Here is a 17,035-nt window from a genome sequence, read left to right on the forward strand (position 1 = left end):
TGGCATAGTTCACACTGATGTCAACTTTGCATGCATAATAAGGACATATTATGGGCCAAAAGTACAGTAAACTGGGACCGCTACATTTATTCCTTGTTCTGTTTCTCACAGCAGATCCTGCTGATCTTGATATTGGGAACCAGGTACATACCTCTTTCACTGGCATTTTAGCTGGCCTTGAGTCATTGAGAACCAAAATTTCCAAGTAATCACTAATTTTAGGCACATTGTTTTCTGGTTGTTCAGTTTGTGATATTCCAAGGTGATAGGTAGCCACTTCTCCCATTGGAATCAGTGGGAGATGAGGGGGATATGAAAATCAGTTAGGCTGCCATAAATTAAGGCCCTCAAAATTAGAGGCTGTTCTTAAAAATTTGGGCTTGAACCTTCCCATTTTTTATTTTCTGCTTCTGTTAGGTGTTATGAGATATTATCTATATAGCTATGTAAATACCCATAGTAATCTTACTATTATAGTAAATAAAAATGTTATTGTTGTTACTTTTGCTATTACTGTAATTAGTTATTAACTTATATAGTGCCTATGTAGGTATTTTAACCAGTAGAATTTACCTGTGGGTCCTACAGCTTGAGAGACATGCCTGTAATACATCGAGAAACAATTGTAAGTTCTGCATGATGTTACTTTCTGCATAACGATTCCAGGTGAGATTGAGAAACCTTGCACTCTAGTGCTTGTGGACGATTCTCTGCATGAAGAAGAGGAGGAGCTGCGTTTGGTTCTTGGCACTCCAAGAAGTGATTCCTCCTATGGTGCCTCTGTTGGTGAACAAAATGAAACCCTGATAAGGATCAGAGATCATGCAGACAGTGAGGAGTTATTTTTGACCTTCCAAATACCATTTTAACTTTGGCATTTAAAAGCTCTTTTGTGCATACTTTAAACACTTTTTCCTATTATTACAGAGGCCGTTATTAAGTTCAGTGAGACCAAATTTAGTGTCAGTGAACCAAAAGATGCAGGACAGCTGGTGGTTGTAAAAATTCCAGTGCTTCGTCTGGGAGACACTTCAAAGGTTTCCATTGTGAGGGTTCACACAAAGGATGGCTCTGCCACCTCTGGAGAAGACTATCACCCCGTGTCAGAAGGTATGAAGAAACTTTTTGGCTGCCATTCAGATCAATATCACATCCTATTGATTATTTCACTCATTGTTATTATACAATATTTAAAGGAAAAAAGGCATTGTGAACTTTTAAGCTTTTAATAATTTTTAGATGCATACATTTGTGGTTTTTGCCCTTGGGAGTAATAAGGCCACAGGAATTGAATTTCATATTCTTCATATTTAACTTCCAAAAATTTAGAGTTTCAGTGTCTTTTCAGCCATTCGGAGAGTTGTCCAGTTTATGAACATTTTTAAAGGAAAGCATTAGTGATTCTGAAGTAAATATTCAACAATGTGAAATGCTTTCCCCTATGCCCTATTCATGGAATAAAAACTCTATGGAACTAAAAGTTCTTTATCGAAACTTTGTATGAGAACTATACCAACAACGTTAACCCCGAAGCAATAACTGATAAATAATCTAGAAAACATACTGTGTTAGTAACCTAGCACTGCATCTCGTAGATGTGATTTGCATATTTCAGTAGGAAAGACAAAGGGCAAGATGAGGTAAAATAACCGGAAATCAGGATTATGTGGATAATTTGTATATAATATCAAAGCCTTGGGAAATAACTGGAAGCATGCTTTGAAGTAAAGAAGAAAGTTACTGGAAATAGGCAGCAGCCGGGAAGCACACAATCTATCTGTAGCCTATCTGATCTAGTTTATGTGGCCATAAGTGTCAAATAAGATTCAGAGAGTCGCATAAACTGGCTCTGCACTGAACTGACTGAACCTGAAGACTGTCAGATCTGATGTGTAAGGATGGTGGAGGAACCCACTCCATGTTTGGAAACAAGTGGGGGGCAGGGAACAACCCCAAACAGCCCTCAACCTGATTCTCTTCCACATCCCTATAGGTCATAGTGAGATTAGTGCTGTTTTAGGGTTACAGTAACTTCCATATGCATGTCTGGTAGACAGAAGGGCTGAGAGTGGGGTACAGGTCATTAATCTTCTAGGAAATGAGCATGTTGCTGGGATACTCTCTGCTACCCTCCCTTCTGATATACATAATCTTGTTCCCATTCCCTGCTCTCTGGCTGACAGCTCCATGTCAGAGATGTAAAATGAGAACAGTAATGTACCACTCATGTGGCCTGAACAGACTCTCTGAACGTCAGTCAGCCGGGGAAGTATCTGGATGCCTCACCGAGACAATTATTAGGCAGTCCATGAAGTGATTCCCTTATGTCCCGTTTAGAGGGCAGAGTTACAGACTCTGTACATGTGGAAAGCAACAGATGCAGCAGCCAGATGAGCCCTGTATGGCCACCTCAGAGAATGTGCACCTCCTCAGGATTTCTGTTCATCTCCAGGGCTGCAGCGCCCCAAGGGCCACAGACATCCTGGGAACTTCCCTGACATAAATTTCTAGGCTAATAGAAGGGAAATTGAATCCTCAGATTGAAGCAGATTAATCTGTGTAGCATTCTGCTTTGGAGGCCTAGGATGGTTTCCTGCCACAATTTTCCACCTCAGACAAAACTCTAGCCTTGGGCTCGCGTAGCCAGTCTAAAGGAGCCCTGGCCATAATGGAACAAATTAATCCCTGGTGTAACTCCATTATAAAGAAACCAGTGGAGCTACACTAGTGATGAGTTAGGCCCATGTGGGCAAATTTCAAATGCGTGTCAAATTTTGTTGTGAAGATGTTCAGGGCAATGGGCATTCCAATTGCTGCTGGAAAAGCATTCTATAGCCATTCTGTGGGTGCACAGCTGCTTTCCTTGCTCATCACTAATGGATAATACCTCCCACCTTGGAATTCGGAGGTGATCTAGTGTTACTGTTGAAGGCTCTGAACTAGGCTTTGTTTTTTAGCTCAGTCTGCCGGATTTTCTGCCTCCAGCAGTGGAACAAGATGTCAGTTCAGTTTCTTCAGACCATTTTGTTTTGTAACTTAAATTCTTACTTATTTTCATGCAGTAGTGACTTCATTTCAGCTTCCAGCACCTCTTTCCCTCTTCTGAGATGAGAAATAAATGAACTATTGAAGTTCTAATCCTCTGTCTTCTCCAGGTCAGCACCTCTCAGTGGGCTGTGTTTGCTCCCCACTGCAGCAGCAGAGAAACCCTGCAAGTATTGAGCCAAGTCCCAGAGGCAGCTTTTTGGGAGCCTCAGAGAGCAAACCATGCCCTGCTGCCTCCACAAGCCATCCAACATTACTATGTTGGGATATGGACTTGAGAGAGTAAGCGATGTCCTGCTGTCAAAAGCCAGCAACCCTTACATTGCCGGGTACAGACTGGAGAGAGTGAACTATGCCTGGCTAGCACAAGCCATTGGCTTTCACACTATCAGTTTTGAGTCAGGCAGGCGTGTAAACCCTCAAGCCGCACCTGAAACCATGACTTCACCATGAGAGGCTCAGTCAGGAATGTGAGGATTTCCACAGAGAAGGGAACTACTTCACAGCCTGTTCAGGGGAAAGTTTTTCAAACTCCAGAGACTTTGGGTCTGAAAAAGGCAAAAACAAGTGTCCCCTTTGTATGTCAGCAGTTCATAGTGTTCACTTCCACAGCTCTAACTGTGTCATATCTGAACAAAAACAAAGTCCTGGCCACATGGGTTCGGAGCAGTGGGTCCACTGAGTCCAGTGTCATATCTATGACAGGATCGGTACCAGTTACTTCAGAAGAAGGTGGAAGAAACCACAGAGAGAGCAGTCATGGTGTTCACAGGGCATGTCTCCTCTTAACCCACATTAGAGGTTGGCTTATGACTGAAGCATGGGTATCTTTATCCTTCCAAAACCAGGGAGTAACTAGAGGTCACAACTGCTTCTCAGAAGTGGAAATAATGTCCTGGGAAGGGGAAGGGAGAGCTGAAGTCCTTCTCCTACTCTTCCAGTGGCCCAGAAGGTACTTCAGACTTGATAGACAACGAAGAAATCTCCATTGCACCTGTAGAAAACACCAGACCTCTTGAAGCAGGAACTCCTCCATCCAGACCCGGATAACCTACAGTTAACAGCCAGTTAACGGAAGAGAAGTGTGGTTTAACAGAGTTTCTAAGTGGGCTTCAGCTGTACTTTTTGCTACACAGGCAGAACTCAACCCAGAGATTTCAGTCCCTGATCCAGTCAAATTTACATTTCTCATGCAAGGGGAAACAGATGACACTTTTTGTATAAACAAACTGCCTTTTGTTTGTACGGTGCAAGTGCAGTGGAGTTTGGGCCTCCTGATGCTATCATAATATAAATAACAATAGCAACCACAAAGTTCTGGTGATCTCGGCTACTCTAGGGTTCCTAGTCTAGGTTGGCTGATTGGAGTCCTACTAAACACCACAGAAAAGAGTGTAACAGCTGTAGTGTCACTCTTTGGGTAGACACATCTGTCTCCCCATCTGACGATCATCTGGTGTCAAGGTTAATCAGAGTGACAGATTAAACCTGTGGTTGACCTTTCTAGTTGCCATTGCCTCTGTCCATACAAGAACCACACTGCTGTTGCAGTGAGGAAAAGCTTTCTCTTATAGCTCCAGAAACCTTTCTGTTCTAGGTACATTCTTTCCATAATCCCTGGAAATGACTTCTCCCATCATTTTGTTTCAGCCCTTAGCACTCCTGTAGAAGATGGTGGCATAGATGGGCATTTCTAGTTTTAAAGGGATATTTCAAGCATATGCAGCACACATGTCATTCATGTTCATCTCATTCTATCCAAAATGCCAAGGCCTTAGGGCCTCAAAGTTGCTACAGGCAAGATGTTAAAATTATGCACCAGTTGCCATCCTAAGCAACTGAGAAATTATTTGTTAAGACAAGTCAAGGCTCCCTCCGCAAGCTCTCTGGGGTCATTGTGCGGGAAAAGATATGAACCTCATCTGAAAAAGATTTACAAAGTAGGTCTCCATTCCTCTGCAGAGACATCCATTGGTAGGAATATGTTGCTGGGTTGGTTCCAAATAATTCCTTAATCTACAAAGTTCTTACTCTAAATCTATATTGTCGGGTAGGGCTTCTGTTTGCACCTATTATCCTACTCTAATAACAATTTAATGTTTATCCTTTGCTTCCTTCCTTCTGTGAGTCACTGCTTGCTGCTTCCCATGAGAAGAGGAATGAGCTGTGCAGCATGAGGAGAGAATTTCTTAGCTGATAATATCCTTTCTGCTAGCAGTTTCTCTCCTCATTCCACCTAGCCTGGTAGTCTGGAAAATGACAGGATGCTAATAACTGATTGTTGGAGTAGTTCTATCACTTTGGAAGAACTCTTTTGATAACCGGAGCTGGAAGGCAGGATTTTGTCCTGGAGCCTCCAGCAAGAGCACTGGACCCTACTCAGACTTCCACAGGTCAGGGGCGGTTACCTGTTAGTGCCCAATGAGGAAAGAAGCTGCTAACAGAAAGAAAAATATCAGATAAGAAATGTCCCATTCTAGTTGCTGAGTGAGATGTGTTTCCGTCACATAAGAGCTTCACTCATCCCTCCTCATATCTATAAAAATTTGTAGTGTCAGCTGACACTGACCCTGTAAGCTTTACCTTGGACTTGCTTCCACCTCTGGGCTGTGAACCCACAGAGTGTGCATAGGAGTATGACTTCTGAGGGAAACGTGCTACCACCACAGAAGACACCGGAACAGAACATTGTGCCTCTGCCCAAAATCCCCAGCCCTTTGCAAATGTTCTATGATCCCCAGGATTTCACAACATCGGTGGGGTTAGAGAGCCCAGCCCATTCAGCTGCAGGGACAAACCTTGCATCCCTGACTGGATTATCCCAGGGAAATGCCACAAGCCAAAACTCAGTATTTTCTTGGTCCTTACACAGTATGTTTACTCCCACCGGAAATGAGATGGTCCAGTTAGTACACATTATTATCATTTATTTTATTATGTCTTTATTGCATTTGGATAATGTAAACTAGTTTATTCAAGACACATGAATGCACCATTCTTCCCTTCCTGTGGACCTCCCATCCCCCTGCCAATTCGTATGTAAATGGGGCATGCATTGTTTTTGGTCACACATTCAAAGACAAGTGTTAACTTTTGTAGCTCTCTGTCATGGCAGAATAGAGCATACTAGATCAGCAGCCTGACTAACATGAACAGCAGATTTATTTTTAAAATGTCTTCTTGTGTTTTTAGAAATCGAGTTTAAGGAGGGTGAAACACAGCACATTGTAGAGATTGAGGTTCTTTTTGATGGCTTTAGGGAGATGAGAGAGGCCTTCACTGTTCACCTGAAGCCTGATGAGAACATGGTGGCAGAAATACAGGTAACTAATGCAAACTCTTCAACAATAAAATGCAGCAGACCGACAGACCTCTTATAGCTATTCATCTAGTAGCCTTGTTCTTCAGCTGGGTTATAATGAAGAGCCTAAAATTTCCATCCAGAGTAATTCACCTCTAGGCCGAAGAGCCCAGAGGGCCATAGAGAACATATGTCCTTAAGAACATATATGAAATCAATATCTATAATATTTCCCTATAAATTAATTCTCTTTATCAGGATAGTTCTCAGTAAGTGTTATCATCGTCTTGGAAATGATGACTGATGGGACCTTGTGACACCTGTGCTGCAAGCTATGGAAGTACCAGAGATCCTGTAATAACAGCAGACTGCCTACACATGTATTAAGTGTAACTTCTGCTATAGTAGTTCTGTTATTGCTATACTTGTTGCTTGAACTGCAATTAGCACAGTCTTATTTAGAAATACTTTCTGTCTGCATTTAATACTAATATTTTCCTCCTCTGATTCTCCATATTCATGACTTAGAAGTGCAACATCCCTAATACTATTTAACCTCTTAACAAGTTTCACATTGTGAGGTCCAACCCAAACCAGTGAGATGCTGTGTCACTGCTTGTCCTGTAACCTTGAGTGTCTTAAAATGCTCTGCTGCTATAGCTCCTTGTCTGGATGCTCCTAGCCAGCATACAAGCATGCACTGAGTATCTGTGTGTTGAACCAGCCTGGTTCAGCAGATGCCAGCAGCCTGCTTCTTACACCAAACCCACACTCGGGTCTCTACCAGTCTTGGTTGCTACTAGCCAACTGATCCCAACACACCCACAGCCCTGAATTTTCCCAAAACTGTCTGCCCTGAAATGTCCAGCCCTCTCCTGGAACATTCAGAGGAGTAATAAGGTCTGTTGCTCCTTTAAAAAGACAAAAGCATGAAAGCTTGTTGCTTTAACTGGAGTTAATTATCACTTCAAGTCAAACACAGTACTGGGTTGATTTAGAATAAAATCAAAACAAGTTTATTTAATCAAAAAGAGAGCATTTTTAAGTGAGTTCAAGTATAAGGGATAAAGTTGGAAATGGTTACAAACAAATAAAAGTGAAAAATGCTTACTAGTAACTAAGACCGTGAGCCAAGACTGTAGTTTTGTTAAGATTCTTATCACGCCTCCTTCCAGCAAGATGGTTGACCACCACCTTCATCAGTATCTCTCACAAAATCTAGACTGCTTGGTTCCTTTATCTTCTTGGGCAAAAGATTTTTGCTGAAGTGGGTTTCTCACTTATATTCAGTTTCCAGAAACGTCAGATTCCTGGGTTGAAAGAGCCATCTTTCTCAGCTTCAAGAGCTCTGGCCCTTTGTGTCTGTCCAGTGATGGATACCAAGATAGCTTCTTCTTTCTCCTTATATCTTCCCAAACTTACTGTTTTGTCCCCAGACTCAGGATGGAACTCATGCACCATTCTTCCCTTCCTGTGGACCTCCCATCCCCCTGCCAATTCGTATGTAAATGGGGCATGCATTGTTTTTGGTCACATCTTGCTTAATTTCATGGAAACAAGTAGATAGCTGCCTTCCCTCCTCTCTGAGAGGAAACCTGTTTCTCCCTTTGCTAAGTCATAGACTTTAAAGCATAATATCAGTGAGTATTCATAATTCCTCATATAGTGTTAATACATACATTTTAGGATTATATTAATCACCAGTGTGACGTTAGCTTTCATCAAGGACCTTACTTGATACCCTTTTATAAAACAGCAATATTGTACGCAATCAGTTGATTCAATTACTTATCATTTGAGGTTCAGCTCATTGCAAGAGGCTGTCTCCCCCACTCACTACGTTGATGGCTATGTTTACCTTTTATGTAAATGTGCTTTCATTGTCTTTCCGTGACGACAAGCAAATCCACATTCCTTTGTCTAGGGCAGACTGTGCTTGTGCATTGCTTGCCAAACACATTTTAAGAACATAATTCTAATACTTATCAGATCCTTTTGTACGCACCCTATACATACACCGCACAGGAATATTAATGATAAATGAGTTACTGGTTTCCAAATGATAAGTTACATGCCACCTGTTGGGTATATATCATGACAACAATGTATTAGACATATGGAGTTTTTCTGGCCTGCTAAAAGCTGTTTACCCAGAGTAGTGAACAAACCATGGGTCTCTGTGTCATACCAGTATAATGCTGTCAATAGGGAACTATCGCCTGACCCTCTATTGTCAGTCAGCAAAGATATAGTTGTTATTAACGGTTATGGACACCACAGATCCACCAGACATGTAAAGCTTAGCATACAATAGAGATAACAGTTATGCCATTATACCTCACGGTGAGGTGGGAAGTGGAAGGCCTAGTACCTTCATTCTTCTGAGAAATACAAATATTTCATTGCTGTTCTGTTTCTCATCCTGCACTATATTCTCCAGTGCTTCCACTCCAATTTTAAATAACTCAACCAATGGCGCTTCTGTCATTTCTCTTGGGACACTACTCCACAGGCTAACAAATGCTGGTACTGCTAGGAAGTATTTCCTGATCAACTTTCACATTGAGTTGTCTTGGTTTTGTAAATTTGCACTAAAAATTGTGTATCTGTATATTAATTCCTAGACAGCCAAGGCCATTGTGTACATTGAAGAAATGAACAGCATGGCGGATGTCACCTTTCCTTCGGTCCCTCAGGTTGCATCCGTTTTGATATATGATGATACTTCTAGAGCCAATGATGGAACTGGTCCAGTTGCTGGCTATCCTGTTGTCTGTATTACTGTGAGTATCAAGATGAGAAGTGGGAACAAGGCTAGTGGATGGGTGACTTCAAAGAAACAATGGAAATTTTTACTGCTTGAGGGAAGTGTTGAAGGGCTATTATAAAATAGAACACCTTTTTTCAAATAGTTTTCCCTCTATTGGTAGATAATAAATATCTCCAAAAAGCATTTTTATTAAGATATCTATGTATGTTGTATCATGAAAAGTTGTTCACTGCTAGTGCTATGTGTGATGCTATATTTTTTTTACACAAGATGCTTGGGTAAATAATATGAAAACTTATAATCTCTGAAAAAGAAAACAAACGTGAATCTTCTCCACCATTAGCTGTATGTAAGCAAGAGTTCGCTACCATACTTTTGGCAAAAAAAATAAGTTTAAAAAAAGTTATACCTTCAAAGGGAAGCACTCACAAGTCAGCAAATTGTCAAAATTAATGTTTCACATACAAACTTGAGTCTTATGTGTACACATTACAATTCAAGGACAGATTCTCAGCTCATGCGTCTGCCCTTTCCCATCACAAAATCTGCCTTAACAGGGCAACTGGGGATTCCCTTTTAATAAGGCATGGCATAGAGCTAACTCTGCATCACTCCTTAGGCACGTCACCAATAGAGGTGGTGTTTGGGAGGCAGGAATGAATGTGGACAGAGAGGGTACACACTTTGGCAATCCCTGCTGTTGTAAGTTACAAGCAAGTGTAAGCTAGAGTAGTACAGAGGCTGCTCTAACTTGGGTGGAGGCCAAATCAACTTTTAGGCAGCAGAACAATGATAGAAAGCCATCTTCCACCCACCCTTGTTTCCTGTGCTAAGCATAGCTTGGCCAGACTCAAAGGTCTTGTCCCATTTCTTTAATTATGTGACTACACACTATTATTTTCTCAGGGCCCTTGTCTCATTCAGTCTTTGATCCTACACCATTAAAGTCAATTTATTGCACACTGCCTACTCTGTGTGTGGTGAATTAGGTCAGGGTCCTCTGGAGTCCTTGGTGCACTGAACCTAAATTTTTGTAAACTGAATGTGGACATTAAAACTTATATACAGTGAGTCAGGGTTCGATCCATCCACACCTCCCTTTTAGAGTCTGACAGTTTTCAGTATGCACCTTCACAAGTCATGCATTGCATGAGACAAGGTTTTCCTAATTCACAGTGAAACCGTCCATGCAACTTTGTGACACATCAGTGCACAGTGCCATTGCAACATTGGGAGAGTTGGGTCAAAGGGCCAAAATCAGACTTGGCATATAGGGTGCAACTCCACTGAGTGTACTGATCGCATAAACCAGGGTCTGAATTTGACCTATATGCAGAATTTCAGATCAAAATTTTAATCTTTTAAGCACAATTATAACTTTCTAAGAATAAAGAAGAATAAGTTGCTAAAAGGTATTTTTATAATAATTTATTTTCTTTTCAAATTTGCCCTGAACCGAAATTCTCCTTTGTCGTGTTTCCTGACTGTTGAGTGATTAAAGCACAGGTTAGCTCTCTCCTTAATTTGCACTTTTGGTATTCATGCTTTTTTGGTGCTTTTGTTCCACAGTGGCTAAATCCTAGCATTATCTGAATTTCCTGATCATTTTCTCACTACTTGGATTGCTTTTTTTTATCATGAAATAAATAAGATCATTATAAATTCTCTGACTCTTTCCACAGGCTTGCAATCCTAAATATACAGACTATGACAAGACAGGTTCAATATGCACCAGCGAGAATATCAATAACACGCTGACTCGATACCGATGGCTGGTTAGTGCACCCACTGGCTCTGATGGTGTGACCAGTCCCATGAGAGAGGTTGACTTCGATACATTCTTCACTTCCTCCAAAATAATCACACTGGACTCCATTTACTTTCAAGCTGGCTCTCGGGTCCAATGTGCAGCTCGTGCTGTGAATTCAGATGGGAATGAAGGCCTGGAGCTCATGAGCCCCATTGTAACAATAAGCACCGAGGAGGGTAATGTATCTATCAACTATAGCAAAACTTGCAGACCATACAAAAAAATGTCTGTCTCTCTTACTTAATCAGCCTTCACTTACATGACACTTAATCTTGCCTGTTCTCTAGTCATTCATGGAGCCTTCCAAAATCAATAAAACTTGAACTTCTACGTAAAAAACAAGCAAGAAATAAACTTTTTATTGGTGGGAGGGTGCAAGGGGGAGATGGGGAGGGATGTGAAAAGATCTTTTAGGCCTTCTCTACACATCATAAAAAAGCTAAAAAAACATAAACACATTTCTGCCCTTTGCTGAACACCTTTAAATAATCTTCCACATAACAAATCAGGCTTTCATATTTTAAAAGTCAAATAAAAAATGTAGGGTCACCTTAGAAATCAAAGGTAGTTTTTTTACTTTTGTTTAATGTACGAGTTTTCAAACAATCAAGACAGAATTCCAAAGGGTTGCACTGTATAAATCCTATTTCAGATGATGACAGTTCTTTGTGTCACTTCTACTCCCTTTGTTGCTACAGTAACTTTTTTATTTTGTGTAATACATGTTTATAATAGACAAGATATTAAATAGTCCATTCTGTGCTTGAATTTGTCACTTTAATTCCAAGTGCTTGGCTCTTTCCAACTAAATAGTTACTGTAAACTATTCTAGTTTCTACTGAGTTAGAGATCTAGAGACTTGAATCAGTAGAATTTCCACCTAATCACTCTTTTATTTTGCTTTGTGACCTTGGGCTCAGTTCATCTGCCCTATGTTAGCGAGTTCCCTGCATCCGAGAGGGAATTCTACCTGAGCGTCTTGCCACATTCACTCCCCAACTGGCTCTGCCTACTTTTATGAGGGCTGTTCTGGCCAGTTCCAGTTTCTCTGGCTGAGTTTTGGATGTCAGCAGCTGGGGACTGGCCATAAATTATGTAATGCATTTTTTGGTGATTTTTCGAGACACTGAAACAAACACCCAAAATTAAGGATCCACCCATCCCTTAATGTGTTATGTAATTTATGGACAGCCCCTTGCATGCTGGAAACCTCTGTCAGGATGAACTTTTCGCAACTGATCGCCGTGAACCCTTAGGATATGTCTACTCTGCAAACTAAGCCCAGGTCTGTGGCACCCAGGCTTGTCAGTGTTGCCAGGCCCGTGCTTGAGCATCCACACTGACTTTTCAATTGCTGGGCCCACGTCTCACAGCCGTGCTAACACATATAGCACTATGCAGATCTTCTGACTTGGGTCTGTGGCTTGTCTTGCATTCACGCTGCATCATGACTGGGCTTGGATCTGATTCACAGCAGGACTTGGGGGCTGACCTCTAGCAGGATCCTAGGACCTGAGTCCTGAGTACTTGCTGGCCTGAGCCACACTGATATGTATGTGGATGGGAGCGGGACTTGGGCTCAAACCTGAGTCAGAGCTTGAATTTAGTGTGCAGTGTAGACATACCCTTAGTTACTTCAGTATAATCCCAGGGTGAATCAAGCCAATTTAGGGTATGTATGCATCATAAACTAGGGTCTGTGGGACTAGGACTTGTGGATTTGGTGTTACCAAGCCTGTGCTTGAGTGTCTGCTGCACTGTAAACCTGGGCTTACAATTGCTCGACCCTGGTCTCACAGTCATGCTCATGCATCCATACTGAGCAATGCAGGCCTTTAGACTCAGGTTTGCAGTTTGAGCTGCATCCACACTGCAAAATGACAGGGCCTGTCACAGAAGGACTTGAGCTCTGACCCATCCCCTCTAGCAGGGTCCTAGGACCTGGATCTTGAATGTTTGCTGACCCGAGTCAGACTGATTTATATGTGAAAGGAAGAGGGACTTGCATTGAAACCTGACTCAGAGCCTGGATAGGTTCAGTGTGCAGCATAGACATTCCCGAAGTCAGCATTTTGAATGGTCAAATGTAAATCCTTCAAGGACTAAATGATGAAGAAAACTAACTGCAGGTTTGAAAGTAGACATTTGAGTTACGCTTTTCTTAATTTATAAACAATTATGAACGATATGGTCTTACGTAGGCTTGTTGAAACTTAAGTCCTCCTTAACGGTATGTTTGCAGAAATCATTTGAGTATAAACAACTTGCTTTTATTGTTTCACAATTTGCTCTGTTCTAGAGATGTAGTCCAGGTACAACAAGAGGAAAACATTTACAAATAAAAGTAAAATCTTATTTCAAAATAAGTCAAATTAACCATGCAATCAAAGTACATTCCAAAGAGGATTTTGAACTTTTTTTTTTAACCTTCCAGTGCATGAACCAAGCTTTCAAAAAATGACCACTCAGATAACCCCACATTTAGCATGGACCCATGTGCAAACAGATAGTCATTTGTGCACAATAGGAACTTGTGTGTTTTCGTACACAGTATCTTGCTTTGCAAGCACTGTTGATGCATACAAACATATGCTTAGAGTTGCATGTGCAACTTAGGCACCCAGTTTTGAAAATTGGATCCACTTTGGTCAAATAGTTCTGATTTCCACTTAAATCCTCTGTAGTAACAATTCCTGTTCAAAGTTATGGGTTAATGCTGGACTCTCCCAACAGGCTGTTTGTCATTCCAAAAAATTCTTCTAGTTTTTAACCTACATACAGTGAAAAAGAAATGTAAGATTAGTGCAAGGCAGAGTAAAATTTTGTATCTTCTGGACACAAAGTGAAGTTGCTTTTCCCTTTTCCATTAGGTCTCTGTCAGCCCCGGGTTCCAGGTGTGGTTGGGGCAGAGCCATTTTCTGCCAAGCTGCGCTACACTGGCCCAGAAGATCCAGACTATACTAATCTCATCAAACTGACCATCACGATGCCTCATATTGATGGTATGTAAAAATTGCATTGGTAGGCCAGAGACTGCGCATAAAGTGCTGTCGTGATGTATCATCTTCATTTTATGTTAGCAAGTGTTTTAGGTAGCCAAAAACATAGTGTAATCTCTTAGTGTTTACATCAGTGGAGAAAAGTCATGAATGTGTAACTTGAACCTGTGATAGTACAATATAGGATAGTGATATTTGTGTAAGGTGATGGGTCATCCCGGAATTAGAGCCTGATTAAACCACATGGACTGATGTGTCATTCCTGTACTAGGTTCCAGCCAATCCACATTCCAGGAACTGGTTTGGTGACTTCCAGAGCAAGTATATAAGCCTCACAGGAAAAACAGCAGCTCAGTCTGCTCAATGGCACTCCAGGGCTTGGAATCCTCCCCTGCCTGATAGTGACAACAGACTCCACAAGCCTTAGCCTGCTCCAGCCTTGCTCTTGCTCCAGCCCTGTTCCTAGTGTTGCTCCAGCCTTGCTCTCACTCTGGCCTTGTACCAGCCCCGGAATGGACTCCTGAATATGGTTCTGACGCCCCGGCTCTGACCACTAGGCTTGACTGCCACATGAGCAATCACTAGGCCCACCATTCCCATCATGGTTTCTCACAGTTTGAGCAGACTAAGCATGCTCAATGACCAAGATGAATCTCCTATGCCTGCAGTTGCCCTCTATAGTGAAAATGAAATCTCTAGGCACCCCTGCCACTGAGATGACAGAACTCGTTCAAGGTCTCGAGAATTAAGTGGCCCAGCTACAATGCGAAAATGCCTTCCTATGCTCACAGATCCCAGCAGTCCCAAGCCCCCCTCACACCATCAGCCATGACAGGCCATGACAGTCTAGGCCCAAAGATCCCACTACCAAAAAGATTTGATGGGAGCCATCAAAAGCTTTGGGGGTTTCTTAATCAATGTTGCCTACTGTTCCTGTTACACTTAGCGATCTACATGAACAACCAAATCAAGGTAAGTGTCGTCATCATCTTGACAGGAAGCATTCGATTAGGTATTGCCGCTCCTGGAGCAGGACTTTGATGAATTCATTTGTATGTTTTCACTCATGTTTGGTGATCCACACCATGCCCAGTCCATTAAAGTTGCCTGCAGTTACTCAAACAAGGTCCCTGTTCTGTTGTGGCCTATGCCACCCACTTCCATTGCCTGGTAATGGTCATGGCCTGGAACAAAGCAGTGCAGATTTACTATTTCTATTTAGGCCTGAATGATGAGATTAAAGATGAACTGGCCCAGGTTGATCCCCACTCAGCATTGCTCCCCTACATCATCTTGTGTATTCAAATTGACAACCAACTGTTCTAGTAATGCCAGGAAAGAAGGAAGGTACATACTTGGCCCCTGCCTAGCCCTGACCTATTCCTGCCATTCCCCCAGGCAGTCGTCAGACTCGAATCCATGAAGGTAGACATGACATAAAGGCGCCTCTCAGATTGAGAGAAGGAATATCGTTTTCTGAATGGCCTCTGACTGTACTATGGGGAACAAGGCCACTTTGCCACTAGGTGCTCCCTCAAGTTCTGTGGATGGAAAATGAGCAGGTTCAGCCTCGTTAGAAGGGATGCAGCCAGACAGAACAACAGGATCGGGTTCCCTGAGCAGATCCCCTCTGCTACCTTTCTGTATGCTAACCATCAATCCCACCTTCACATGAAGCTCCAACTTCAGGCATTGTACACCTGAAATGAGCTGCACCTAGCTTCTGCTCATACACACCAGAGGCTTTGACAATTTCATGGACATTGGATTTGCTAAAACAAAGCACCTACTGGTGCAAAGGAAGATCATCTCTGACTTGGTAGAAGCAATTGATGATAGCTTGCTCTCCTCAGGCCCAGTCATCTACGAGATTGCACCCCTCCAAATTGTAATTCAAGACCACGAGGAAACCCTGCAGTTTAACCTAATTGACTCAATCCATTTCCCAATCATTATTGGTATCCCCTGATTTGAGTCTGATTTTTGTCAGCATCAGTGCCTAGTCCAACCTGGTATTGAGGATACCAGGCATAAAATGGGCAAGGCCACCATTTTCTGCATACAGCAGGCTCGACGTAAGGATATCTCACCAATTGCCATGAAATACAGGACTCTGAGGATGTATTCAATAAAAGAATCACTGCTGCTCTGCACCCACAGAGCCCTACTACTGCCCCATAGATCTCCAGTCAGGGTCCAAAATCCCCTTTGGTGAATTTACCCTGTAAACTCAGGGTTCTATGGGAGTACCTGAATTAAAATCTAGCAAAGAATTTTATCAGACCCTCTTTGTCCCCTGCCAGAGCCCCAAACTTGTTTGTCAAAAAAAGGATGATATCTTTTACCTCTGCATAGACTATCAAGCGCTGAACAATATCAGCATCAAAAATAAATATCCCTTGCCATTGATCAATGAACTACTGGAGAGGGTCAGCTCGGCTACAATTTTCAGTAACTTTGACTTACAAAGTACCTATAACCTGGTTCACATCTGAGAGGGCAATGAATGGAAAACAACCTTTCATAAGCAGTATGGACATTTTGAGTAACTTGTTATGCCATTTGGTTTCTGAAATGCCCCCACCATTTTACAGCACTTGGTTAATGATATCTTCAGGGATGTTCTGAACCAATTCATCATACTCTACCTCAATAAAATACTTGTTTTTTCAGAGAACCAAACCTTGAATGACCAGTATGTCTGCTTAGAACTTGAATGTTTTCAAGCAATTGGTCTGTATGGGAAGCCTGAGAAATGTGAATTTGATTGCACCTCTTTGGACTTCTTGGGTTATACCATCTGTCCCAGCAGCATAAGTATGGATCCCAAAAAATTCTCTGCAATTTTGACCTGGGGGACACCCAAGAACATCCATGGTATCCACCGCTTCCTAGGGTTCACCAGCTTCAATAAATAATTCATCCATGGATTCTCGCAAGTGCTGTTCCCAGTTAACCAGCTGCTATGGAAGAATCCTGATTTCAAATGGAGACCAGAAGTCCAACTGGCTTTTGATTAGCTGAAGAGTGTGGTGGCAGAAGTAAACAATCTAGTACACCAGATCCATCCAAACCTTTTGTCGTCAAAATAGATGCCTCCAATTACGTGA

General features: G+C 42.0%; 1 protein-coding gene across 1 annotated transcript in view; it reads left to right on the forward strand.

The window, feature by feature from the left end:
• Nucleotides 1–17,035, forward strand: part of FREM2 (FRAS1 related extracellular matrix 2) — a 186,929-nt gene that overhangs the window by 140,479 nt on the left and 29,415 nt on the right. The window contains exons 10-15 of the mRNA XM_067563038.1: nt 667–831; nt 928–1,110; nt 6,238–6,368; nt 8,971–9,129; nt 10,799–11,102; nt 13,797–13,928. Of these exons, the coding sequence (XP_067419139.1) occupies nt 667–831; nt 928–1,110; nt 6,238–6,368; nt 8,971–9,129; nt 10,799–11,102; nt 13,797–13,928 (1,074 nt within the window). The remainder of the gene's footprint in view (nt 1–666; nt 832–927; nt 1,111–6,237; nt 6,369–8,970; nt 9,130–10,798; nt 11,103–13,796; nt 13,929–17,035) is intronic.

Source organism: Emydura macquarii, unplaced genomic scaffold (assembly GCF_026122565.2).
Source record: "Emydura macquarii macquarii isolate MOO-44397 ecotype Brisbane River unplaced genomic scaffold, CSIRO-AGI_Emac_v2 contig_2473, whole genome shotgun sequence".
NCBI classification, from domain to species: domain Eukaryota; kingdom Metazoa; phylum Chordata; order Testudines; family Chelidae; genus Emydura; species Emydura macquarii.